The 26291-nt window shown below is 42.8% G+C and overlaps 1 protein-coding gene across 1 annotated transcript in view; it reads right to left on the minus strand.

Moving 5' to 3' along the window:
• Positions 1 to 26291, minus strand: part of PNPO (pyridoxamine 5'-phosphate oxidase) — an 88810-nt gene that overhangs the window by 22558 nt on the left and 39961 nt on the right. The window contains exons 2-4 of the mRNA XM_073608075.1: positions 16386 to 16510; positions 16156 to 16255; positions 13326 to 13379 (exon numbers count right to left, since the gene is read on the minus strand). Of these exons, the coding sequence (XP_073464176.1) occupies positions 13326 to 13379; positions 16156 to 16255; positions 16386 to 16510 (279 nt within the window). The remainder of the gene's footprint in view (positions 1 to 13325; positions 13380 to 16155; positions 16256 to 16385; positions 16511 to 26291) is intronic.

The following is a 26291-nucleotide window of genomic DNA, read 5'->3' on the forward strand; positions in this document are numbered from 1 at the left end:
CTGATAAATGTATTAGCCCATTTGAATAAACTAACAAATTGAAGCCAAGCTCCAGCACACTTTTTATATTCAGTTACAGCAGTTTTTTTTTTTCCCCTTTTGGGACAAAAGGTTTTACATGAGAATAAATAAAAGCTGATCACTTTAAGCACCCCTGCCAGTGTTGAATGGTTTGTCTCATGCATGTAAACCGATACATTCTGCTGGAGAACATAAGCAGCCTTCACATTGAAAAAGTGGTAAGCTGCAATATTATAAAACATTTGCTTTTGAGTTTAAGACCGCTTTAGGCTGGGTTCACACCGCAGCTCAGAGCAGCTTGGGGTCCAGTGCGTCACGTTCACCATTTCAGGTCCAATTTCAGCCTGAATTCAGCCCTGAAACGGACCAGAAGACACACAGGACTCCCGTGCATCGGAGCCGCTCCGAAGATGTGTGAACCGGCTCCATAGAGAGCCGGTCACAATCTCCTGTTATACGAATTGGATACGGAGAAAGCTACATCCAATTCGCAATAGTGCGAACCCAACCTAAAAGCGCTTGTTAACCCAAAAAAAAAAAAAAAAAAAAAGTTTGATTTTCTGGGCTCTTAAAAGCACACTACACAGCACAGTGCCTGTGCTGCGTAATCTGCCCCCCTCTAAACTGTAAAAACAAAACCCCCCTGAATCTGGCACTTTCTGTATCCCCTCTCTAAACAGACCACAAAAATCAGGGCAGCTCCACCCTGATCACCGTGGTCTAATTGCGGCCCTCGGTCATACGTGGTCCTCTCTGCTCTCCTCTCACCCCCCTCCTTCCTGCATGTCAGCTCGTGTCTGCCACTCTCGCCGCTTCTAATAAAATGAAAAATCTTTTTTGCTCACTGCTAGATACTCTTTCATATACTGGCAGAGCACACTGTACCTTTCTTTTAGAAAAACGAGCGCTGTAAATACTGTCTTAGCGCTATCTTCGGGCCAGTCACATGACTCTCGGCCCGTTTCCATGGCTACTGCAGGAGAGACTGAGCGGCCATGTGATCTCCCCGGCTGACATCAGAGGGAGATCTCGGCCCCTCCTGCAGTATGATTCCATCGCATCTGTACAGCAGCCGCGAGTCATGTGACCGGCCTGAAGACAGCTCAAAAGAAGTATTTACAACGCTAGAAGAAAGGTACAGTGTGCTCTGCCAGGCTCTAATAGAGAGTCTGGCAGAGTTTGAGTTATATGGGTTAACAAACCCATTAATGTTTTGGAGTTTGGTAAATTTATCTGCCAATGGCTAATACTTTTTGTAAAAACAGGAATATTATAATATAATAATACAGGAATATTAACACCTACACACACCAGCCACTTTATTAGGTACACCCGTTAAATTGCTTAGTAACATGAATTGCTAATTAGCCAATCACATGGCAGCATTTAAGCATCTAGACGTAGTGAAGACAAATTGCTGAAGTTCAAACTGAGCATCAGAATGGGGAAGAAAGGGGATTTAAGTGACTTTGAACGTGGCATGATTGTTGGTGCCAGACGGGTTGGTCTAAGTATTTCAAAAACTGCTGATCTATTGGGATTTTCACGCACAACCATCTCTAGGGATTACAGAGAATGGCCCGAAAAAGAGAAAATATCCAGTGAGCGACAGTTGTGTGGATGAAAATGCCTTGCTGATGTCAGAGGAAAATGGGCAGACTGGTTCGAGATGAAAGAAAGGCAACAGTAATTCAAATAATCACTCGTTACAACCAAGATATGCAGCATACCATCTCCGAATGCACAACACATAAAACCTTGAAGCAGATGGGCTACAGCAGCAGAAGACCACACCGGGTGCCACTCCTGTCAGCTAAGAACACAAAACTGAGGCTACAATTTGCACAGGCTCACTAAAATGGGACAATAGGAGATTGGGAAAAAGTTGCCTGGTCCGATGAGTCTCGATTTCAGCTGCGACATTCAGATGGTAGGGTCAGAATTTGGCGTAAACAACATGAAAGCATGGATCCATCCTGTTTTGTATCAATAGTTCAGGCTGGTGGTGGTGTAATGGTGTGGGGGATATTTTCTTGGCACACTTTGGGCCCCTTAGTACCAATTGAGCATCGTTTAAACACCACAGTCTACCTGAGTATTGTTGCTGACCATGTCCTTCCCTTTATGACTACAGTGTACCCATCTTCTGATTCCAGCAGGATAATGCACCATGTCACAAAGCTCAAATCATCTCACCACTGGTTTCTTGATCATGACAATGAGGTCCCTGTACTCCAATGGCCTCCACAGTCACCAGATCTCCATCCAAAAGAGAACCTTTGGGATGTGGTAGAATGGGTGATTTGCATCATGGATGTGCAGCCGACAAATCTGCAGCAACTGTGTGATGTTATCATGTCAATATGGACCAAAATCTCTGAGGAATGTTTCCAACACCTTGTTGAATCTATGCCATGAAGAATGAAAGGCAGTTCCAAAGGGCAAAAGGGGTTCCAACCCAATACTAGCAAGTTGTACCTAATAAAGTGGCCGGTGAGTGTATAAAAGTCAGTTGTGTTACTGGGTCTTTTTTTTAACCACTTCCCGCCCGGCCTATAGCAAAATGACGGCCAGGCGGTGGTTCAGTTATCCTGACTGGACGTCTTTAAAGTGGTGTTCCGGCCGAAATTATACTTTTTAAATAAAAATACCCCTATAATACACAAGTTTAATGTATTCTAGTAAAGTTAGTCTGTAAACTAAGGTCTGTTTTGTTAGTTTATAGCAGTAGTTTGTTATTTTATAAACTTACAGCAGGCCGTGGCCATCTTAAGTGTGGGCATCTGAAGCCAGACTGTATTTCTTCCTGGATCTCATCCTTGCAGATCTCACACATGCTCAGTGCAGCACAAGCAGTGTAATAGCCTTCAGGTCAGGTTTCCATAGCAACGGCAGTTTCAGAGGAAGTTGCTGCCCCTTCCCAGAAGGCATTGCAAACAGGAAATAATGCGATGGGCCGCGGCCAGGGAGGAGGAAGTGAAAAATGAATACAGCAGATATACAGTAGGTGCTGAGAAAAAAAAATAAAAAAATATCCAATTCGTTTACAGTGCGCAGTTTAGTGAGAGATGCTGAAGAGTTGTAAAAGTGGGTGGAACTCCACTTTAAGGATAACTGCCGGCGCGCGCCCATTGGGGCCAGTCTGACACACTGCAACACCGATCTAGGTAAAGAGCCTCTGATGGAGGCTCTTTACCACGTGATCAGCTGTGTCCAATCATGGCTGATCACAGTGTAAACAGGAAGAGCCGTTTATCGGCTTTTCCTTACTCGCGTCTGACAGACGCGAGTAGAGGAGAGCCGATCGGAGGTTCTCCTGACAGGGGAGGTCTGCGCTGATTGGTTATCAGAGCAGCCCCCTCACAGATGCCCACACTGGATCACCAGGGATGCCGCCAGGACCACCAGGGATGGCCAGCACACATGGATGACCAGGTATGCCCCCCATGGCCACCAGGGATGCCACACAGTGCCCTAAAAGATGCCAATCAGTGCCCAGAAATGGTGCCAGTCAGTGCCCACTACAAATGCATGCCAGATGTCTTCTCATTAGTGATGCCCAGCAGTGCCACCAATAGGTTCCCATCAGTGCAGCCTTTCAGTGCCCATCAGTGCCCTTCATTGGTGCCACCTCATCAGTGCCCGTCAGTGAAGGAGAAAACGTACTTATTTACAAAATTTTATAACAGAAACAGAAGAAAAACTTTTTTTCTAAATTTAAATTTTTTTTTATTTGTTGCGCAAAAAATAAAAACCCCAGCAGTGATCAATTACCACCAAAAGAACTCTATTTGTGGGAACAAAATGATAAATATTTAGTTTGGGTACAGTGTAGCATGACCACGCATTTGTCATTCAAAGTGCGACAGCGCTGAAAGCTAAATAGCCTGGGCAGGAAGGGGGGGAAAGTGCCTGGTATTCAAGTGGTTAAAGGAGGGCCCTTGAATAAAGGTTACTTGTGCTACGCTTTTACGGTAACTTAACCTTTACTACGAAAAAATGCTTTCTGCCAAGCCTAAAAGCAGTATAAAAGTTGCAAACTCTGTAAAAGCACACCCATAAGGTTTATGCAGCAGTTTGCAAGAATCTAGTGTTGCCACAGCAACCTCTTACCCCATAATAACTGTCGCAGACAATTGGTATGAATCACTGGGAGAGGCTTTCTGCCGCAAGAGCAACTTTTCCAGTTCCTGTGTAGCATTGTGTGGCATTGTTTCCACGTTGAGATTGCAATCACTGAAAGAATAGATAGTATGGGCCAACCTGGGAATTGTAAGCATTCCCGAGAGATGACTTTAGTGCACGTGGCCCAGTTTTTGTTGCACGTTGTCATATAGGTTTCCTGTTTTAATAGATTAACAAAATACACTCCCTGCCTATTCAGTCAATAAAAACAATAATATTAATTTGATTATATGTTTTCTACTGGGAAATCTCCATATTTGCATATGAAAGCTTAAAGAAGAATTGACAAATGCATTCCATCTTCATACTTAAAAAACCTGTTTATCATGTACTCAAATATTTCATTTAGATGCGTGAATTATTATTATTATTTTCTTTAAATGACTTGTATGACCTGTAGGTCTTTTTTTGCCATTTGCTTGCATAACATGGGCATCGGATTTATGCTTTGCCAACCAGCTTTTCACTTTGATCAGCGATTAGGGCCTATTGGGACCAGAGGCCTCTCCAGTTTCTGGTTTCCTGCCAATTTGTTCCTTGTAATAGAAGACCGTGATGGTGAACCTTGGCACCCCAGATGTTTTGGAACTACATTTCCCATGATGCTCATGCACTCTGCAGTGTAAAGTTGAGCATCATGGGAAATGTAGTTTCAAAACATCTGGGGTGCCAAGGTTCACCATCACTTCTATAGCTTATACAATGGGGGCAGGGTTAGGTGCAGACTGGTCGTTCGGAGCTCAATGCAAGAGTAGCTTGGGGAGGTTAGGTGTGGTGGAAGGGTTATAGGTCTAGGGCAGTGTTTCTCAACTCCAGTCCTCAAGGCGCCCCAACATTTCCATTGAGGGAAATCCTGAAAACATGACCCGTTGGGGCACCTTGAAAACTGGAGTTGAGAAACACTGGTCTAGGGGGCCAAGAGCTCTGGCGCATAGCTTGAAATGAAGTCTAAAAGTATTATGTACACCACTACCATTTTGTATACAGATGACAATGACAGCAAATTCTAATGAAAAAGAGGAAGGGGTCAGAAGGGCACAGCAAAGTGAAAAATCCCACAGAGGGGTCATTACCTACGTGGACCAGAACATGCCACATGTGGGCAGAGCGACGCACTGACGTCACCTCGTACTCCATTCGTATACCCAGAGGACGGGTTGTCTGCTTGTGCTCCGGCTGGCACAGCAGACTTCAGGCTCTCTTTTATCTGCAACACTGTGAGTGTATTTCTTTGTTTTAAATGTATTGACTAAATATCAGGTTTACACTATGGAGTTATATATATATATATATATATATATATATATATAATCTTTTATGCACCGTGGGATCTCCATGATGATCTGATTGGTTGGGAGGGGACCGCCCGGCATCTGTGATTGTGCTTGATGTCCTTGGAGCTATACAGTGTTTTCGCATACGCATTCCCTGATCCTCTGTTAAGGGGGGTCATGGAACTCTGGTAAGAGTTCATTTCTGCTGATTTGGTGGTGGATTCAACACAATTCTCAATCAACGCTTTTGGAGGAAGTCTTGCCTGCATTATATGGACTTTTATTTTTGCACAGGTGGTCTTTTGTTCTTTTTTCATTATTTATTTTATTTTTTGTTCACCAGATTGCTTTTTTTCACAGTCACTATCTGAATGTATTATGGACACATAATTTATATATCCTTGTATTGATGTATAATATTTTTCTAATTTATTAACCATGGATTCATTAATGCTTGGTTTAATTATTATTGTGCATATGCACATTTTTTGGGGAATAATTTTTTATTTCAATTTTTATGATTTTCACTATTAAATGCACTTATGAGATCAGTTTTAATTTTTGGTTAATAACTTAAGACTAGCGCGATTCTATTTTTCCAGATTTTCTTTCTTGTAATAATGTTTACATGAGAATCGCAGCTTCTGAGGGTTACACTTTTTGGATATAACTCCTCTTATATTTCATTTATTTTATTTGTCTTAGTGCAGTTTCTGACACTTTTTCCACATGTGGCAGAACATTGCTCCATTCACACTTGTGCGCCTTGTCATGAGACTTTGGACATCAAAGTCGCATAACAAGTCACAGCCCATTCTTTTTTCGGTGCGACTTTGAAAAGGTACCTGCACTACATTGATGCAACTTTTGGTGCGATTTTGGATTCGCACAAATGTGAATGGAGTCTTTTTTTTTAACATATTTATTGATTTTGTAGAAAATAATTACAGTCACATATAAACAGGTACATCCAGTGAATACATCACGTTTACAGAAAGAAAAAAAAAAAAAAAAACGGGGCTATCTAGTAATGACTAGGTATTAATTCCCATGTCCTCAACGGAGGAAAAAATGTATACAATATGTATAACAGGTTGATATATGTGGACCTCATAGGGCACAGCTACTGTAGGTCATAGTGCAATAGACAGTGGAGATACAAGCAATTCACACAACATTCCAAACACACACACACTCTCTCCCACACACGTACGCCCAATCTCTACAGGTGGAAAACAAAGCCATTCCAACCTAGTCACCCCCCAACTCCTCCAACCTGGCTATATAATCACCTAGCCAACCTATTGTTGTGATAGTGGAGTGTTATTCCAGAAGGAATCATCTATATCAAGACAAGGTTTGTGAATGGTGTCTTATGCCCTGTACACATGGTCGGACATTGATCAGACAATCTGACAACAAAATCCATGGATTTTTTCCGACGGATGTTGGCTCAAACTTGTCTTGCATACACACGGTCACACAAAGTTGTCAGAAAATCCGATCATTCTGAAAGTGGTGACGTAAAACACGTACGTTGGGACTATAAACGGGGCAATAGCCAATAGGTTTCATCTCTTAATTTATTCTGAGCATGCGTGGCACTTTGTGCGTCGGAATTGTCTACACACAATCGGAATTTCCAACAACGGATTTTGTTGTCAGAAAATTTTATAGCAAGCTCTCAAACTTTGTGTGTCGGAAATTCCTATGGAAAATGTGTGATGGAGCCCACACACGGTCGGAATTTCCGACAACAAGGTCCTATCACACATTTTCCGTCGGAAAATCCTATCGTGTGTACGGGGCATTAGTGTGGAACTTAAAAGCCAAGCCATAAATAAAAATAAAATGCTAGTAGAGAATAATAATAAATTAAAGCAGAACTTGGAGGAGGAAGTTGAAAAATAACAGACTTACTGATCAGATCAACTGTACTGACCTACGCATCAAAGAATTATTAAAGAGGAACTTTACCCCTAACAACTTGATAAAAAATAATGTTCTTTAGCAAGGAACATACATTCCACATAAATAAGAATACCACCAAAATTAGTGTCTGCTTTAAATTGCCTCCAGCGTTGTTCCCGTTTCTTCTTGCTGGAGACTGCCATTTTGCTGAAGCCCAGAGCCCCAGCAGTAAATCATAAAATGGAACAAAACCCATTGATATGACGGTTTCAAAAAACAGTTACATTCCTGGAATGCCTGGGTTGCCATCTGTCACATTCCTCAACCAAACTGTCAAAACCATCAAATAACTGGTGTCATATCTGAGCACATTGTGCAGCACCATGGCAATTGCAGAACAAACAGAAGCAGCTTCCTTGGCTGTAAAGGATAGGAGGGCTTAATTCCGCTTTAAGGCTGTCAGCAGATCAGCCTCTACAAACGCGACAGTCTAAAAATGGAGAGCAACTGAGCATATGTAGAGCAGGGTGAGAGTGTATTACTGGATATTAACCACTTCCCGCCCGGCCTATAGCAGAATGACAACCGGGCGGTGGTTCAGTTATCCTGACTGGATGTCATATGATGTCTTTTAGGATAACAAGCCAGCGCGCGCCTGTAGGGGTGCACAGCCCAGCGATCGGTGGTGTGGTGTGTCACTCTGACACACCGCATCTCCAATCGTGGTATGAAGCCTCTGAGGGAGGCCCTTTACCACGTGATCAGCTCTGACCAATCACAGGTGATCACATCGTGCAACCAGGAAGTTCTGGTTTTTCGACCTCTTCCTCTATCCGTGTTGACAGGGAGAGCCGACAAGTGGTTTTCCTTTTCAGGGGGGGTGGGGGGAGTGTGTGCTGATAAATCAACACATTGTATATCAGCGCAGCCCCCATCAGAGGTGCCCGCCACAGCTGCAAATCAGTCCCCATCAGCTACAAGTCAGTGCACACCCAAATCGCCAAAGTTGCAATCACTGCCCCATCAGTGCCGCCTATTAGTGATACCTATCAGTGATACCTATCAGTGCAGCCTATCAGTGCAGCCTATCAGTGCAGCCTATCAGTGCAGCCTATCAGTGCAGCCTATCAGTGCAGCCTATCAGTGCAGCCTATCAGTGCAGCCTATCAGTGCAGCCTATCAGTGTAGCCTATCAGTGTAGCCTATCAGTGTAGCCTATTGGTGCCCATCAGTGCTGCATATCAGTGCCCATCAATTCTAAATATTAGTGCCTCTATCAGTGCCACCTCATCAGGGCCCATTAGTGCAGCCTCATCAGTGCTTGTCAGTGAAGGAGAAAACAAAATTTTATAACAGAAACGAAGAAAAATTTCCCCCAAATTTCGGTCTTCTTTAGTTTGTTTAGCAAAAAATAAAAAACCCAGTGCTGATCAAATACCACCAAAAGAAAGCTCTATTTGTGGGAAGAAAATTTTAAAAATGTAGTTTTTAATATGGTCCTGGACAGGAAAGGGGAAAAGTGCCCAGTACTAAGTAGTTAAACAGTATAGGCATCTATTTGTAATGTTTTACATAGCAATACCTGCAAAAGGGGCCAGCCTGAAGTGATCTAGCAGGACTTCATTTTCTGACTAAAGTTCCACTTTAAATCCTTCTAAATTGGTAAACAAATAAGGTCCAAAAATACCTTATTCTTATTGCAGCTTCTTATGTTGCATTGGTGTCTCAATCTCCATAAAAAAAAATAAAATAATGCAGAATTGATGGAGAAACAGAAATATGTCACAGCCACGCGATTCCTTGTAGCTACAGGGTAATCAGTTTGAAATGCAAAGCTAGAATTTACAAGGTATCCATTGTCAGCTATATTGGAATGCAGTTTTAAAGATATACAAGGATTTCCTAAAGCAAAAGGTAAAAACAGAACAATAAACTCTTCTACTCCTAAAGATCGCCATAGACGAGTCTTTTTTTTTTGTTAAGCCAGTATGCTGGAAAAAGGATATAAGCCAACAAATTTCTTTATTCACACAAGCCAGGTGGATGGAGGAATTGCCCACCCCCCTGGACATTTTATTCTGATAAAGTCCATCTAGTACAATCAATAGGATAAAAATTAACAGAATAAATAAACAGAAAACCTCCATATACACAATCCTTTACTCCTAGTTCAGGGATGTCCAAACTTTTTTCAAAGAGGGCCAGATTTGTTGAAGTGAACATGCACGAGGGCCGACCATTTTGCCTGACATTCTTTGAACCATTAAAATTCTGTCTAATGCCGCGTACACACATTCCGACAACAAAATCCGACGGATGTTGGCTCAAGCTTGTCTTGCATACACACAGTCACACAAATCTTGTCGGAAATTCTGAACGTCAAGAACGCGGTGACGTACAACACGTACGACAAGCCCAGAAAAATGAAGTTCAATGCGTCGCTTCTGCTTGATTCAGAGCATGCGTGGCACTTTGTGCGTCGGAATTGTGTACACACGATCGGGATTTCTGGCAACAGATTTTGTCGGAAAATTTGAGATCCAGATCTCAAATTTTGTTTGTCGGAAATTCTGACGGAAAATGTCCGATGGAGCCTACACACGGTCGGAATTTCCGACAACAAGCTCCCACCGAACATTTCCCATCGGAAAATCTGACCGAGTGTTCGTTCGAGCACTAATACACTGCCCAACAAGAATTCTCCTGCCTTTGTGGCTGTGTGTGAGTAAAGAGATGAGCTCGGGCATGTTATTTAGATATAATGTATTTATTGGCATATAACACGCATCTTCACTTTAAGAGGGAAGTTTGAGGTTTGAGAATAAATAAAGAACTATGAAGCAAAATAAGGGTCAGCCGCCCCTTTCATGGAATGCAGCGCCCACCGTGGTCAGGAACGCAGCGCCCACCGTGGTCAGGAACGCAGCGCCCACCGTGGTCAGGAACGCAGCGCCCAGTGTGGTCAGGAACGCAGCGCCCAGTGTGGTCAGGAAAGCAGCGCCCAGTGTGGTCAGGAAAGCAGCACCCAGTGTGGTCAGGAAAGCAGCGCCCAGTGTGGTCAGGAATGCAGACTCACCATTGCAATCAGTGCAGCCTGACTGATGCCCATCCATCTGCAGCCTCGGAGGGGAGAGGGAGGGGGGCGGGACGAGCGCCAAAAGATTAGATACAGGAAAAACTCCTGTTTTCTTGGCGGCCTCTTTAATAGAAAGTCCTGCCTCCTTTGATGGACAAAACAGTCGTCCAATGGCAGCGCCGAAGACGGGACTTCCTATTACAGAGGCTGCCGTGTAAACAGGAAATTCCCCTGTGTGCACAGCACTCGTCCCGCCTCCTCCCTGTCCCCTCCAAGGCAGCCAGCATGTATATCTTTTGTGGCCCCGGCGCTGTGAGATCGTTGGGGGCCACAAAAGATATACATGTCCAGATAACAAGATGGGCCATTCAAAACTGGAGCGCGGGCCGCACTTTGGACATGCCTGTCCTAGTTGATCCAGAGAAAGGCAAAAAAAAAAAACCCTCCATGAGTCCCCGTGAAGACGTCCTTTCAGACGAAAAGCATAGGGCGGAGCTACTGCAGTGACATTAGCATGCCCACCAGCGTGATTGTTGAAGGCTTTGTGAAATGCTTTACATTGCTTTTAATATGTGAGTGGTTGCCTGGTTTTAATAAAAAGATAGTATATGTTACTACACTATAGGCAATTCTTCTTCCTCTTTTTTTTTTTGGCATGTGTGACCTAACTGGACATGAGCAAGTTAATGCGCTATTAGACCTCCTAGGTAATGAGGTCTAACTTTCTGGTAAGCAACAGTGTGGATATCGGGTGGCTGGCGCACAGTGGTTTACTGAAGACAGTTTTCGTTACCAATTTCTTTTATAAAAGTTTGAACAGTACAAAAGAAAAAAAAACAAAACAAACAAATTACAGAATAAAACTGACAGTTCACAGTTGAGAATATGTAATGTGGTACAGAAAGAGTCATAACAATGAACACATCGCCTAGGTTCAGCATAATATAGTGCCAGTGAGAATTAGCAAGACAGAGGAGTGCCCTTTAGGGGTACTGAAGACAGTTTCGTTGCACAGTCTTCAACTTTCACTTTCTTTGTTGGTAGAACACGGTTATTGAACATTAGACTTTATTCTTGATTATTGCGGAGACACTCTTAGTTACGTGGTGGACTTTTATTTGATTAACTTGATTCATTTGTGGCACATTTGTTTTGTATATTGATGCGCTTTCATTCATTGGTGGTTTTTTAAATTATTTATTTACACAGAGATTGCACAGAGTAGGTAAGTATAGGTATGTTTGTGATTTTTATTAAAAAATAAACGAGGGTTTACAACCCCTTTAATCTCCTGTTCTCAAGAGAGAAAACATTCAGTTCCTCTAATCTTTCCTCATAGCTGAGCTCCTCCATGCCTCTTATCAGTTTGGTTGCCCTTCTCTGCACTTTCTCCAATTCCCTGATATCCTTTTTAAGAACTGGTGCCCAAAACTGAACTGCATATTCCAGATGAGGTCTTACTAATGATTTGTACAGGGGAAAAATGATATCTCTCTCTCTCTGAAGTCCATACCTCTCAATACAAGAAACTATTTTGCTAGCTTTAGTAACTACAGCTTGGCATTGCATACCATTATTTAGGCATGCGTTTTTGTAAAATTACACCAAGAATGTAAAAACGCTAAACACTTTTTACAGCATTAAGCGTTTTTTTTGTGGTCAGAAGAACTGCTCCTGAATGCGATTTCAGGCCTGGTTCACATCTATATGTTTTTTAGTACATTTCAGTTTTGCAGAAACACACTACAGTCCATATAACATGGTTTCCTATGGATGTAATTCACATCTGTGCATTTTATGGAAAGGGCCAGGGACTTTTTTCTGGTTTTTGGTTCCATAGACTTCAATGGATCAAAAAGGTGTATTGAAAAATGCAAACTGCACCTGCAATATGCAAACTGCAACCTGCATAGGTGTGAACCAGGCCTCAGGGCGTTCATAAAACAGCCCATAAACTCCTCTGCTGATAAAAAAGACCAAAAAGCAGTTTATTTGTAGCACAAAAAATAAAAACCCCAGTGGTGATCAAATACCACCAAAAGAAAGCTATATTTGTGAGAAGAAAATGATACAAATTTAGTTTGGGTACAGTGTAGAATGACCGCGCAATTGTCATTCAAAGTGTGACAGTGCTGAAAGATGAAAATTGGCCTGGGCAGGAAGGGGAGAAATTTCCCTGTATTGAAGAGGTTAAGGGCAGTTAAACGCCTAAACTCACAAAAACGTGAGTTTAATAGCAGCAGTGTGCATGTGGCCTAAATTGGTATTAAAGCTTGTTTTTTTTTTTTTTTTTTTATAAAAAAACATGTTACACTTACCTGTTCTGTGCAGTGGTTTTACAAAGAGGAGCTCCGATCCTCTTTTTTTTTTGGGTCCCCCGCAGGCGATCCCGGCTCCTCCCAGTTCAGCAGTGCCCCCAGAGAAAGCTGCTTGCCCTGGGGGCACCGATGAGTGCTCACTCCTGAGCTGCTGCTCTATGCGTCCATAAGACACACATAGCCGCGGCTTGGCCCCACTCTCTCCTCATTGGCTCACTGGCTGCGATTGCAGTCTCAGCCAATGAGGAGGGAGAGTACTTGGACAGGCAAGGCTATCGTGAACATCACTGGATTGGAGGGAGCTCAGTTAAGGATTACACACAGGTGGTTTTTTACCTTCCTGCATAGAATGCATAAAGGTAAAAAACCTGTAGCCTTTAGAACCACTTTAAGTCTATGATCTACCAGAACACCCAGATCCTTCTAGACCCGGCTGAATTTTGATCCGTCTATGGCCAGCTTAACTTGTGTCACTTGGTAGCTGGATTGCTGGTGAGGGCTTGGATAGTGTAAGGTTTCACCCACATGTGGATTTCTTACCTGACGATTGAAAGGCTCCCAGAAAAACAGAAGAGAAGCAGCTGGATTGGCCTCCTATAGAAACAAATTAAGATTGTCAGGTATCCTAAAAATACACACTTTCTTTAAGTGTAACATCAGCAAAATATTTGATTCTAAAAGGTTTTGACACAGTTGGAAGGGTTAGAAATACTGCAACAGGAAGTTAGGGGAGTCTCTCAAGTGAAGACACAGACCATGATAAAAGCCTGACAGGGCATCCAACCCTGCCCACTCTAAAAAGTGTGATTCAATTGCGTCTGATTACTTTTGAAAAGAAGGTGGGAGAACCTTCCCCAACAGGGACAGAGACAGAACTGAAAACCTAACAGAGATCCTGACTCTTGCCTGTTCTATCCAAAACAATGCAATTTGGCTGCAGTTCAACTTTAACGTGTACTATAAGCTGTGAAGAGAAGAAGTATGAGGAAGGTACACACTACTTTGTTATGTTTTTTTTTCAGTCCCATAGAGATCATTCACATTATCGTGCATGCATTCGTGGGTGCATATAGCAGATGTGCTGACATGCAGAGCTGTCACTCAAGTGACACAATAGTATTCCCCTTCCATCCTCACTGGCAGCTACATAAAAGGCTATGCAGGGCGGTAAAGAAGGAGCGGAGGATCTAGTCTAGCACACAGTGTGTTTAGACAGGCCCAGAAAAGGATAGGCTGCGACATGCAAGGAAGGAGGGGGCTATGATATGAAAATCATTCTACATAGAGTAGTCTACTTTTATTTTAAAAAGTACGCATTTAAAATAATTGATTTTTCTGTAGCTTACACCTGCAACTTTCAAGTTGGTAATAGGATCTCTAGGTGTGTAGATTTTACATTAGCTTTCAAAGAAAAAATTAGGCACGATAATAACATAACCTAAAGTTTTGTACACTTGCAGGAGATTTTCTAGTATAGAGCAGTTGTCCCACAATGAGATGCAACAGCATCTCCTACCTTAAAGGAGTTGTAAAGGCAGAAGGTTTTTTTATCCTAATGAATTCTATGCATTAAGATAAAAAACCTTCTGTGTGCAGCAGCCCCCCCAATTACTTACCTGAGCCCCTTCTCTCTCCAGCGAAGTCAATGAGTGTCTAAGCCGTCCGGGACAGTCCTCCTGATTGACTGAGACACAGCAGTGGCGTCATTGGCTCCCGCGGCAAAGTCAGTCAGCCAATCAGGGAATAGAAGGGGCGGGGCCGGGGCTCTGTGTCTGAATGGACACAGGGAGCTGTGACTTGGCTCAGGTGCCCCCATAGGAAGCTCCTGACTGTGGGGGCACCTGCTAGGAGGGAGGGGCCAGGAGCAGCAAAGAGGGATCCCAGAAAAGGAGGATCCAGGCTGCTCTGTGCAAAACCAACTGCACAGAGGTGGTAAGTATAACATGTTTTTTTTAAAAAAAACACAGAGACTACAATCACTTTAAAGGGTAAATTCACCTTTGGAACATGTTGGCGTCACACCCGTATTTAAAGTGATATTAAAGGCTTGTTTTAGAAAAACAAACATATCATATCGTATTCACCTGCTCGTGCAGTAGTTTTGCACAGAGCAGCCTTGATTCTCCTCTACTAAGGGCACATGCCAGAGCTCCTGGCACCTCCCTCCTGTCGAGTGCCCCCACAGCAAGCAGCTTTCCACGGGGGGGGGGGTTGCATCCAATTAGGCAGGCTCCCGATCCACTGCTCTGAGTGTTCATTCACACACAGAGCTGTGGCTCTGCCCCGCCCCCTCTCTCTTCTCTTTGGCTCACTGCCAATGAGGAGTGAGAGTCCCCAGAGAGCCGAGGCTCTTTTGCACATTGCTGGATCACGATGGGGCTCAGGTAAGTATTAGAGGGGGCAGTTGCACAGAGAAGGTTTTTTACCTTCATGACCATACATGAAGGTAAAAAACTTTGACCTTTTAGACCCACTTTAGGGTGGAACATGTAACATGTTCCACCTCCTGCCTCCTCTCCCCCCCAATCCCCCTCCCTCCGACAGGGATCTTTTTACCTGCTGTCAGAATTTAAAAACAGTGCCGTATCATTAATTCACAAAGTTCTTTGAATGAATAACCTACAAGCACTGTTGGCCTTTGTGGCTGACGGCTTGTAGGTCTCACTGAACTGCGAGGGCGCTGGTGAGCGCTCTCGTAGTCCACCGATTCCTCCTGCCATTCAGTAACTGTCTGCCCATATTAGAGGTACGGGCAGACAGTGTACGAAGGGTCTGCAGGATACAAGCATTGCACCCACATATTGCAAGTGCAATGCCTTACAGGCTGCAGAGTAAAGAAATAACAAATGCTATGGTAACACTGTAATTGCTTTGTTCACAGTGTGTTAAAACAAAAACGTATACATAATATGACCAGTCAGTGTCCCTGATCACTGCAACACCAGTTATATGACGCTGTACTGCATTGGTGACAGTATGTAAAAAAAAGAAGGAAGGAGAAAAAACTTTTTTCCCAAAAAAATGGCTTAAAAAAAAAAAACTTGCCATGCCACTTACTAAATATCATGGACTGTCTACAGATTCTTTATTTGTAAAATGTTATAACAGAACCACAAAAAAAACAACATTTTTCCAAAATTTTCATCAAAAATCCAGTGGCGATTAAATACCACCAAAACAAAACCCTATTTGTGTGAAAAAAAAATAATTATAAAAATGTAATATTAGGTACAACGTTGCATGACCGTGCGACGGTTATACAAAGCACTGAAAGCTGCTAATTGACCTGGGCAGGAAGGAGGTGAATGTGTCCAGTACTGAAGTAGTTAAGAATTGTAAACAGCCGATACCTATAAGACAGAACCCTCACCAGCTCTTTCCCTTTTCTGCTCTCCCGGTTAGTGTAGAATCGGAACCCATCCGAGCCAAACCCTTTCAGGAGAACCATACGGGCAGAGGGTTTCCCGTCCCTACACAGGAAAACATGGGGAAAGGTGAGGTGCAGGAAGGTAAAGAAAAGGTGCATAAAAGCAAAGGACAAAGTGAAAGGTATAGTAGGGAGCTATGCAGTTAGAAGAACCAGAGAAATGGAATTAGTACCTTGTTGCGGTAGCCAGACACATGGCATTTGGTTCATCAATGGCTGGGCATTCTAAGACTTCCTGGAACCAAGCGCTGAACTGAGCAACTGGATCAAGAGAGGCTAAGTGAGTTTCTTCAAAAGCCTAATAATTAAAAAAAAAAAAAAAAAAAAAACACACCACACAAGGAGAAAAAGCAACAAAAATTTAAATGCAATAATTTTTACTAAACAAGAACTCAAGGTAAATAGCTGAAAACAGAATTTAAAAAACATATACAGTATTACGGAATATAGTAGCTATGTTACCTGCATTTCCATCGCTCCTGGTTGTGAAAATTACACAGTTCTACCACATAGCCAGCATTGTAATCTGACTTTTCTCTGCTGCATGTAAGCAACATAGGTCAACTCCCTACCCCAAGCCTCTGGCTGAACAGTGCAGGAGAAGCAACAAACTAATAAGGTTAATGTATGTACAGTATGTTAAACACTCAGCTCTTCTGGAGGAAAACAAGACTTTTTTCAATGACCATAAAATCTGGTAGTATATTGAGGAACACAGGAATTTTTATCACAGTCAGGTTCAGTGACGGCAGGTCCATAAATAAGGGGCGCAGTCCCCCTAGCTTGCATGCGGGGCACCGGACTAATGGCTTTCTGTGAGGTCTCATTTTTTTTGGCTTATAAAAGGTTGTCCCCAAACTCTCCCACTTGTGATACTAGCGATGATGGAAAATGATGGAACAAGCCAATACATTTGGCTTGTTCCATCATGCCTGGAGTCACCCAGGCTCCATCATTGAACTCCATGGTTGAGAACTATCTTTGTTTTATTGTTGGCTTCAGAGATTATTGTGATCTATCAGCTGCCACTTATTTAACTAACTGCCCAGAGCCACATCTTATGCAACCTCCATTGGTACTGTAAGTCCGAAAGTGTTTTACAATAAACTCTGTACTGTTTATCTCAGCATGTCCAAGTTCTAGGTCTAGTTTTCACCCAATTCCGTTAGTGCTCCTCTTCTGGTAACTGGTTAGCAATTCTCCCATTGTCCCCATGAGTTGCTGGAGCAGCAGTAACTGTGGTGCCCACCACTATTTAACATTCATCTGGTCTCAGCGTGGCACCTGGATTTTTCTGTGTTATACTTCCACCTACAGAAGGCTGGGACACTGGCAAACAGAAAAAGATTTAAAGCAGAACTTCAACGTAAAGATGAAGTTCTGCTGGTTTGCATCACCCCCCCCCCCTCCTCTTAAATAATTGCCACTTTTTTGGAGGGGAGGCGGGTACCTGGTTTTGGACAGCTACCCACTCCCACTTCCGATCAGATCGCCGCAGCGATCCAAAAGAAAGTCTGGTCTGCCCTCCTTCCCTCGCTTCCTTCAGGGACTAATCACAGGTCCCAGAAGACTGTAGGACCATTTACAAAGCACAGTGCAGTTTTGCGCATGTGCAGTAGGAAAGTGGCAGTGAAGCTTCAAAGCTTCACTGTCAATGTCTCTTACTTAAAGCGGAACTTTACCCAAAAGGGGAAGTTCCACTTGTTTGCATCCCCCCCCCCAAAAAAAAGTGCCCAATGTGGCAGCGGAGATTTTGACAGGTACCCACTGCCACTTCCCATTCCGGTCTGATCGCTTTGGAGATCTGAGCGTAAGTTTGGCCTCTCCTCCTCCCCCCCACAGCCTTCTGGGACAAATCACAGGTCCCAGAAGACCGAGGGATTATTCCGTATTTGTAGCTGCTGACTTAATTTTTTTTGCAGGGGGAGGGGCGGACAGCTTCTGTATAAACCATCCTCCACCGAGCATACCTTGGCTTTGTGAGAAACCAATGCACAGGAAAGAAAGAAAACACTCAGGACTGGGACCTGTGCTACTCAACGGTTAACAAGAAAAAGATTATATGGCAAGCACAAAAATTCTCTCTTGATCATCTATTGAGAGAAAGAGGAATTCTATTACAGTCGGGATGCCCAAAAGCATTTCAACTGGGGGGTAGGCAACAGCCACTGGTATGAGCAATAACATTCAGAGCACTATCATATGGACTGAGGATCGACCAGATTTTCTAAAAGTACGACAAAAAAAATAAAAAAATAAAACCACCACAAAGGGGAAACTCCCGACTAAAAGGAGCTATGGCTCTGCCAGTAAGAACTAGACAGCAATCTAGCAATCTCCCAAATAACAGATGGAAAAGACACACTACCAAAACATGATGAACATTACAATGGATTAGCACAGGAATAAGACATAAAGGATCCCTATGGATAAGACAGGAAGGATCCCTAGGCGAACTTCACCAAAGTCATCCTCAAGGAAACTACAGCAAGCAGGTGGAACCTTGCAAAAGAGGGAATTGGCAGGATCGATGGTACCTCAAAACCCAACTGGTGCACTAAACAGTCTATCTGAAAGTGGTATTAAACCCAAAACCAAAAATGTAATATATTGCAGTTTGCCAATTGTTAGATTTGGTGGCAGCATCAGTTCTTTTCTTCGGCTTTTTTCTCGGTTTTCACCTGGTGATTTGGCCAGTAATACCTCCTGTATTACAGTGCCTCCATTTTAAATGAAGGAGCACAGGGGCACGTTTGGACAGCAGCATTGTTAATCTGGGGGAAGGAGAGTGTTAAGACGTGCTAGCAGATTTAGATTTTACACTAGGCAATAGCAGCTACAGCAACAGTTTTTTTTACCTTTTGGGACAAAGGTTTTATTATAAATGAAATAAATGAATAAAAGCTGATCATTGTAAGCACCCCTGTTAGTGGTAAATGGTTTGTCTCATCCCTCTAACTGCTACAACTGCAAAAGAGCTGTTTAAAAAAAACAAAAAAAAAACAAAAAAAAAAGACTTACTGGCAGGATTACCAGGTGAAAAAAGGAAAGTAAACCTAAAAAAGCTAACTATTGCAGCCATCACAACTGGTAAGCTGCAATATAATAAAATGTGTGCTTTTTGGTTTAATACAGTTTGAAAGATAAGCACGAATCCAACCAACATTTACTGTGTACCCAAGGAGTGACAGATAAAACTGCACACCTGTATGACATGATTCTAGGAGCCAGTCACCTTGTCCCAGGAATGAGGAATAAAGCAGAAAGCACTTACTCAGAAGGCTGCAAAACCAGCAACAGATGAAGGTACCAGAGGTAGACCCAGGAGAAGTCTTCTCTAAGTCAGGCTTGCAGCTTGGACTGTGAGAGCCCAGAAAACAGACACCCTTAAGCGAGGGTCTCTTGGGTGTTCTGTAATGGGGATGCCAGGAGAAGGCACTAGGGTGAATATAATGGTCCATTACTTAGAGAGGGTACTTCTGCGGAATACTGAATACACAGAACCTTATCAGCTAAAGAACCAGCTGGAGAAGATTTTTGTTGATCTTGTAAGTCAGGAGATCCCTCAGGAGAGGGGTATGACCAATTAGTAGTAATTGCCATGAAGGAACCCAAAGTACCCAAAGACAGAAAACACCCTATAAAGGAGGGGTGTGAACTCAAGAGCAAGCTCATAGAGCACTGGGCCGATACACCCTTGGAACGGCCCTATAAGGAGAGTGATGGGGGACAACTGAACAAGAGATCAGATTCAAGGGTTAAGCCTGATAGCTAGAGAGGGTGACCTGGGCACCCAAACACTGAAGAGGTACACTGCCCAGGGACCTAGCTGAATGAATAAATAGCCCCCCACTTGGGGGCATGCTTTCATGCAGATGGGTTACTAGTTGGTTTGGAAGACCTCTGGCTGTAAACAGGCTCGGAATCCTATGGTAAAAGATGCAAGTAGGGTTGAGTACTTCCAACCCTTCCATAGACCTTCTGCATATAGGCAGAAGCATGCTCAGACCAGCGATGGCATTGCCAACGACAATGTCAACAGCAGGTCTAGAGACAAAGTCCCTCAAAGGGCAACAGTCAGATGCCCAAGTTCCCAAGAACATAGCCAGAGTGTCCTACACATTTCTATGGACATCAGCCCCATGCGAGATAAGTTTTAATGCTTGCGAAAAGCCATCACAGCTGAAACACAAGGTTCCAGATACTTTTTCCAATCACTCAAGTGCATGAGGGCCTTCTCTAGGGATGGATGGGTCCCCTTCAAGGTGTATATCTATTCTGACATTTGGAGCAGGAGCAGTGGTGGAATGATGCTTCCTCAAGGCTGGACGGCAGAAAAGAGAACATGAAGCACATCCAGAACCTACCCAATGAATGATGTGAGCACTCAATCCATCACTCTTCACCCTTACCGTAGCAAACCAGTAGTGGCAGGGAATTTGCAACAATTTCTTATGGTGCAGCAGTGAGGTAGTTCCCAGTGCTTCAGCCCAACCTTACCTTACATCTGAAGACTCAATAAGTAACACCTAGGGCTGTGGCATGGCTCTGGAACTAAAAAGCACTCTGAGGTTGGCTAACAAAGTATACTCAGGTCTGAAAAGCAACACAATGCAAAGTCCAGTACCAGTCTTGCATCTTTTTGTTTTATTTTGTCAGTGTCCCCACCTTCTTCAGGAAACAGTATAACTCAGCTGTGATTGTGGTGTCCCTCAGTGGATGATAAAGAAATGATCTTTCTGATGGAAATCCTAATTTTACCTGTCATCAGTGATCATTTTTGTACCAAGAATGCTGTGTGTTCATGTTCACTAAACAATACTAAGTGAATTCTGTGCTCTAATACGCACAACAAAAAAGCTGCTATAAATAACTATAGATATAATCCAACAAAAACACATATATACATACAATGCTAAATATAAATACATATACAGTGGGGAAAATTATTTGATCCCCTGCAGATTTTGTAAGTTTGCCCACTTACAAAGAAATGAAGGGTCTAGGATTTTCATCATAGGTGTATTTAAAATGATATAGACAGATTATCAACCAAAAATCCAGAAAACACATGATACAAATGTTTTAAATTAAGTTGCAGTTCAGGGAGTAAAATAAGTATTTGATCCCCAAGCAAAACATGACTTAGTACTTGGTGGAGAAACCCTTGTTGGCAAGCAGAGAGGCTTCACTGCCGGATTCCCCAAGTGGAGATGGCGGTGGCAGCACCCGACTGAAAAACTGGCTCGGGTAAAGACACCGTTCGATTCCTGGACAGGCAAGTGTCCTAATATTAAAAGTCAGCAGGTACAGTATTTGCAGCTGTTGATTTTTAATTTTTTCTGCAGGAGCCTGGAGCTCCTCTTTAATTGACAGGTAAGAGGGTAAATTTGTCTGTCAATTTCGTTTCTTTATAATCTTTAAATAATTCCGATTAAAGCGGTTGTATACCTTTATTTTTAACTTTTACCTACAGGTAAGCCTATAATAAGGCTTACCTGTAGGTAAAAAAAATATCTCCTAAACCTGTAAGGTTTAGGAGATATTCCCCTCGCAATGAGCCGCTGACTGCAGCGGCGCATGCGCACAGGGGATTCTCTGCTGACAGCCCGGCAAACTCCGGAGCTTGCAGGGCAGAAGTCTCCCGCGCCCATGCGCGGGAGTGACGACATCGCGGTTCCGGCCACTCACAGCGCCGGAGCCGCGATACCCGGAAGACACGCCGAGGGGAGATGTCAGCTCCCTCGGCGTGGACCAGGTGAGATGCCGGCGCCTCGCTCTAAGGTAAGTATCTCATAATGAGCTAGTATGCGGTGCATACTAGCTCATTATGCCTTTTCCCTTGCAGGTGTAGAAAAAAAAAAAAAAAAAGACAGCGGGTATACAACTGCTTTAATGTTCTCCACCATCATAGCATAATTTAGCTGTAGCCTGGTTAATAAATGTTTTTTTTTTTCTTCCTCTCAGTAAAAGGGCGAGACCAACATCAAGAGTTTAACCAGTTCCAGACCAGCCGCTGCACTTGTACTGTGGCAGGTTGGCTCCCCTGTACGTTGGCCCTTTAAGACGCTGTAGGAGGTGCGCGTGCCTGCAGCGTGTTCCCAGAGCCAATGCGAGTGCCCGGCGGGTGTGATGACCGCCGGGCACCCGTGATCGCTCGTGACAGCGAGAACCGGGATCTGTGTGTGTAAACACACAAATCCTAGTTCTCTCAGGGGAGAGGAGAGAGATCGTATGTTCATACCAAGTATGAACACCGATCTCTCTCCTCCCCTAGTCAGTCCCATCCCCCCTACAGTTAGAACACACCTAGGAAACACAGTTAACTCCTTCACTGACAGTGACATTTATACAGTAATCAGTGCATTTTTATAGCACTGATTGCTGTATAATTGTCAATGGTCTCAAAAATGTGTCCAATTTGTCTGCCGCAATATCACAGTCCCGATAAAAAATGCTGATCACCACCATTACTAGTAAAAATAATAATAATAATAAAAATGCCATAAAGCTATCCCCTATTTTGTAGACGCTATAACTTTTGCGCAAACTGATCAATATACACTTATTGTGATTTTTTTTTACCAAAAATATGTAGAAGAATACATATCGGCCTAAACTGATGAAAAAATTATTTAAAAAATAAAAAAAATTTGAAAAAATGGGATATTTATTATAGCAAAAAGTAAGATACTGTGTTTTTTTCAAAATTGTCACTCTTGTTTATAGCGCAAAAAATAAAAACCGCAGAGGTGATCAAATACCACCAAAAGAAAGCTCTATTTGTGGGAAAAAAAGGACGTCAATTTTGTTTGTGTGAAACGTTGCACGACCACGCAATTGTCAGTTAAGGGGACGCAGTGCTGTATCGCAAAAAATGGCCTGGTCATTGAGCAGCCAAATCTTCCGGGGCTGAAGTGGTTAAAACCCTTTCCATAACACAATTTCTACTGAGAGCAAAGCTGCAATTTGCAAATATTGAGAGAAGAAAATATCTTTTCCAAATGCTACAAGAATTACAAAACCCATCCTGGCATGCCAGAGGTGCCCTAAAGACATTAAAAATAATTTATGGAATGAAATGATGAGGACCAGAATGAAAGTGCGAGTAGCTTTTCCCTCCAGAGTTCTCATTGAAGAAATATTTTTTTTTTGCTGCTTCTGGATTACTACAAAGTGTTTCTTCACCAGCAGCATCTTCAAGTAAGGAAGTGTTACAAGCTACGGCCAACCAAATATACACAGTCCCTTACAGTGGATGTAAACCTAATGTCATCCTTTCTAAACTACTGCCATAGGGGTTATCTATAAGGATATACATGCCTCCTGCATGTATCTTTACCTGTCAAATGTCTCCCCTCTGTCTGTTATGAGACCCGAAAAACTGCATATTCTGTGGGTGGGTCTGTTGTCTGGAGCTTGGTGGGTGGAGTCGTGATGTCAGTAGACTCCCCGCCCACCTCTACACTCCCCTTGTCAACATGCATTTTCTCCTGTGTATTTCTTACACTGAACTTCTGCTATGATCTCTAACATTCAGTGAAAAGACAGGAAAGTAACCACATGACTTCAGCATGCCAAATCATGCTGAGGTGTGGAACAGCCAATCCTTGCAGAGCTGCTGAAGAAAAGAGTGGGGGTGGGAATGAAAAAATAATGCATGTGTCTTAGGCTAGTGCACGAGATATGTAAATCACCTGTCACTCACAGCAAGGGGGAGGATTTGACAAAGTTTTTCTCTGTTTGTCAAGTTTTATCTCACTGAACAATAAAAGAGGATTGCTCAGAGATGGATTAACTCTGTGTGGCAGGACTGGGCTCAAATGATAGGAAATCTTATACTCTACATTATGACATAAAAAAAAAAAAATAATTTATAGATAAAATGACACCTGAAAATCAGGAGAACATTGATCAAGCTCGCAATATATTCTTCTGGATCAGCATTGTCAAGAACGGAAAATGCATATTGGCAGGAAGATTTTACATTATTATGGGGTCAATTCACTAACAGTTAAAGAACGCTGAAAAAATGCGGTAAAATAACGCATGTGGAAACAATTGTGCAAACGGTCAATTCACTAATTGTGCAGTAAATAACGAAGGCGGTAATTTTTTCGATTATGCAGTAGTTACCGCATTTTTTCATGCAGTAATTTATCGCATTGAGCTGGTTGCTAAGGAGCAGGCTGAGAAGCTGGCCGTCGCGTTCTTAACGGATAAGACATCAGCTTATCCGGCAATTAAAAATTATGAAAAAAAGATAAAACAGACTCGGTTCCCCCCAAAATCTATACCAGAACGTTATCCAAGCATGCAGCCCAGCAGGTCAGGAAAGGGAGGGCGGGGAGCTCCCCCCCTCCTGAACAATAACAGACAACATGCCCACCCCATAGCACCATGTCCTCATGTTGATGGGGACAAGGGCTTCTTCCTCACAACACTGGGCTGCGGTTGTGGGGGTCTGCAGGCAGAGGGCTTATCAGAATCTATATTGTACCCATGCCCATTCACCAAAAAAGTGTAAAAGTGAATAACGACAGTACAAAATGTCCCAAAAAAAAGGGGAAGAAAATAGCTCCAGTCAGTGACATCACAAGGGCGCAGGCCAAAAAGGTATGTATACTCATCTTTTCTTTACAGGAATAGAAAGGTTAGTATTAGATGCCTGGTGTCTATGGATGCAGGGATTTTAGATTTTGCATGTACTTTCACTTTAGGAGTTCCCTTCACTGGAAGGGGCCAAGCCCAACCCCACACCATAATCTCCCCTCCACCAAATGATTTGGGCCAATGCACAAAGCAAAGTCCATAAAGACATGGATGTGTGAGTTTGGGGTGGAGGAACTTGACTAGCCTACACAAAGTCCTGACCTCAACCCGATAGAACACCTTCGGGATGAATTAAAGCGGAGACTGCGAGCCAGGCCTTTTCATCCAACATTAGTGCCTGACCTCACAAATGCGCTTCTGGAAGAATGGTCAAACATTCCCATAGACACACTCCTAAACCTTGTGGACAGCCAGAAGAGTTGAAACTGTTATAGCTGCAAAGGGTGGGCCAACTCAATATTGAACCCTACAGAGTAAGAAGCCATTAAAGTTCATGTCCGTGTAAAGGCAGGCGTCCCGATACTTTTGGTAATATAGTGTATGTGCTGAAGCACATGTTTTTATATTCTACTTTAATGTAATCACAAAAATATGGAAGATTGTAAAATGGTAATAAAGTCATGTCAAAACACTACTGTAACGTTAAAACTTTTTCGCAGAAGGGAGTTTAACAAGACACGTGGCCACTCATTAAAATTAGAAAAAAAAGAGGTTTAACCTTAACCACTTCAGCCCCAGAAGATTTGGCTGCTGAATGACCGGACCATTTTTTGCGATACGGCACTGCGTCGCTTTAACTGATAATTGCGCGGTCGTGCAACGTTGTACCCAAACAAAACTGACGTCCTTTTTTCCCCACAAATAGAGCTTTCTTTTGGCGGTATTTGATTGCCTCTGCGGTATTTATTTTTTGCGCTATAAAACAAAAAAAGGAGCAGCATTTTTTAAAGAAAAAAAAACGCAATATTTTTTACTTTTTACCAATATTTTGTACTTTTTGCTATAAATATCCCAATTTTTTTTTTAAAAAGCAAATTTTTTCTCAGTTTAGGCCGATATGTATTCTTCTCCATTTTTTTTTTTTCACAAAAAATATCGCAATAAGCGTTGATTGATTGGTTTGCGCAAAAGTTATAGCGTCTACAAAATAGGGGATAGATTTAAAGCATTTTTATTATTTTTTTTTTTTTACTAGTAATGGCGGCGATCTGCGATTTTTATCGGGACTGCGGCATTATGGCGGACACATCGGACACATTTTTGGGACCATTGGCATTTATACAGCGATCAGTGCTATAAAAATGCAGATTACTGTAAAAATGTCACTAGCAGGGAAGGGGATAACACTAGGCGGCGATCAAGGAGTTAACTGTGTTCCCTGTGTGTGTTTCTAACTGTAGGGGGAGGGGACTGGCCTAGAGGAAATGACAGATCGTGGTTCCTAGCTATTAGGAACTCACGATCTG

This window comes from Aquarana catesbeiana, linkage group LG12 (assembly GCF_042186555.1).
Source record: "Aquarana catesbeiana isolate 2022-GZ linkage group LG12, ASM4218655v1, whole genome shotgun sequence".
NCBI lineage: Eukaryota > Metazoa > Chordata > Amphibia > Anura > Ranidae > Aquarana > Aquarana catesbeiana.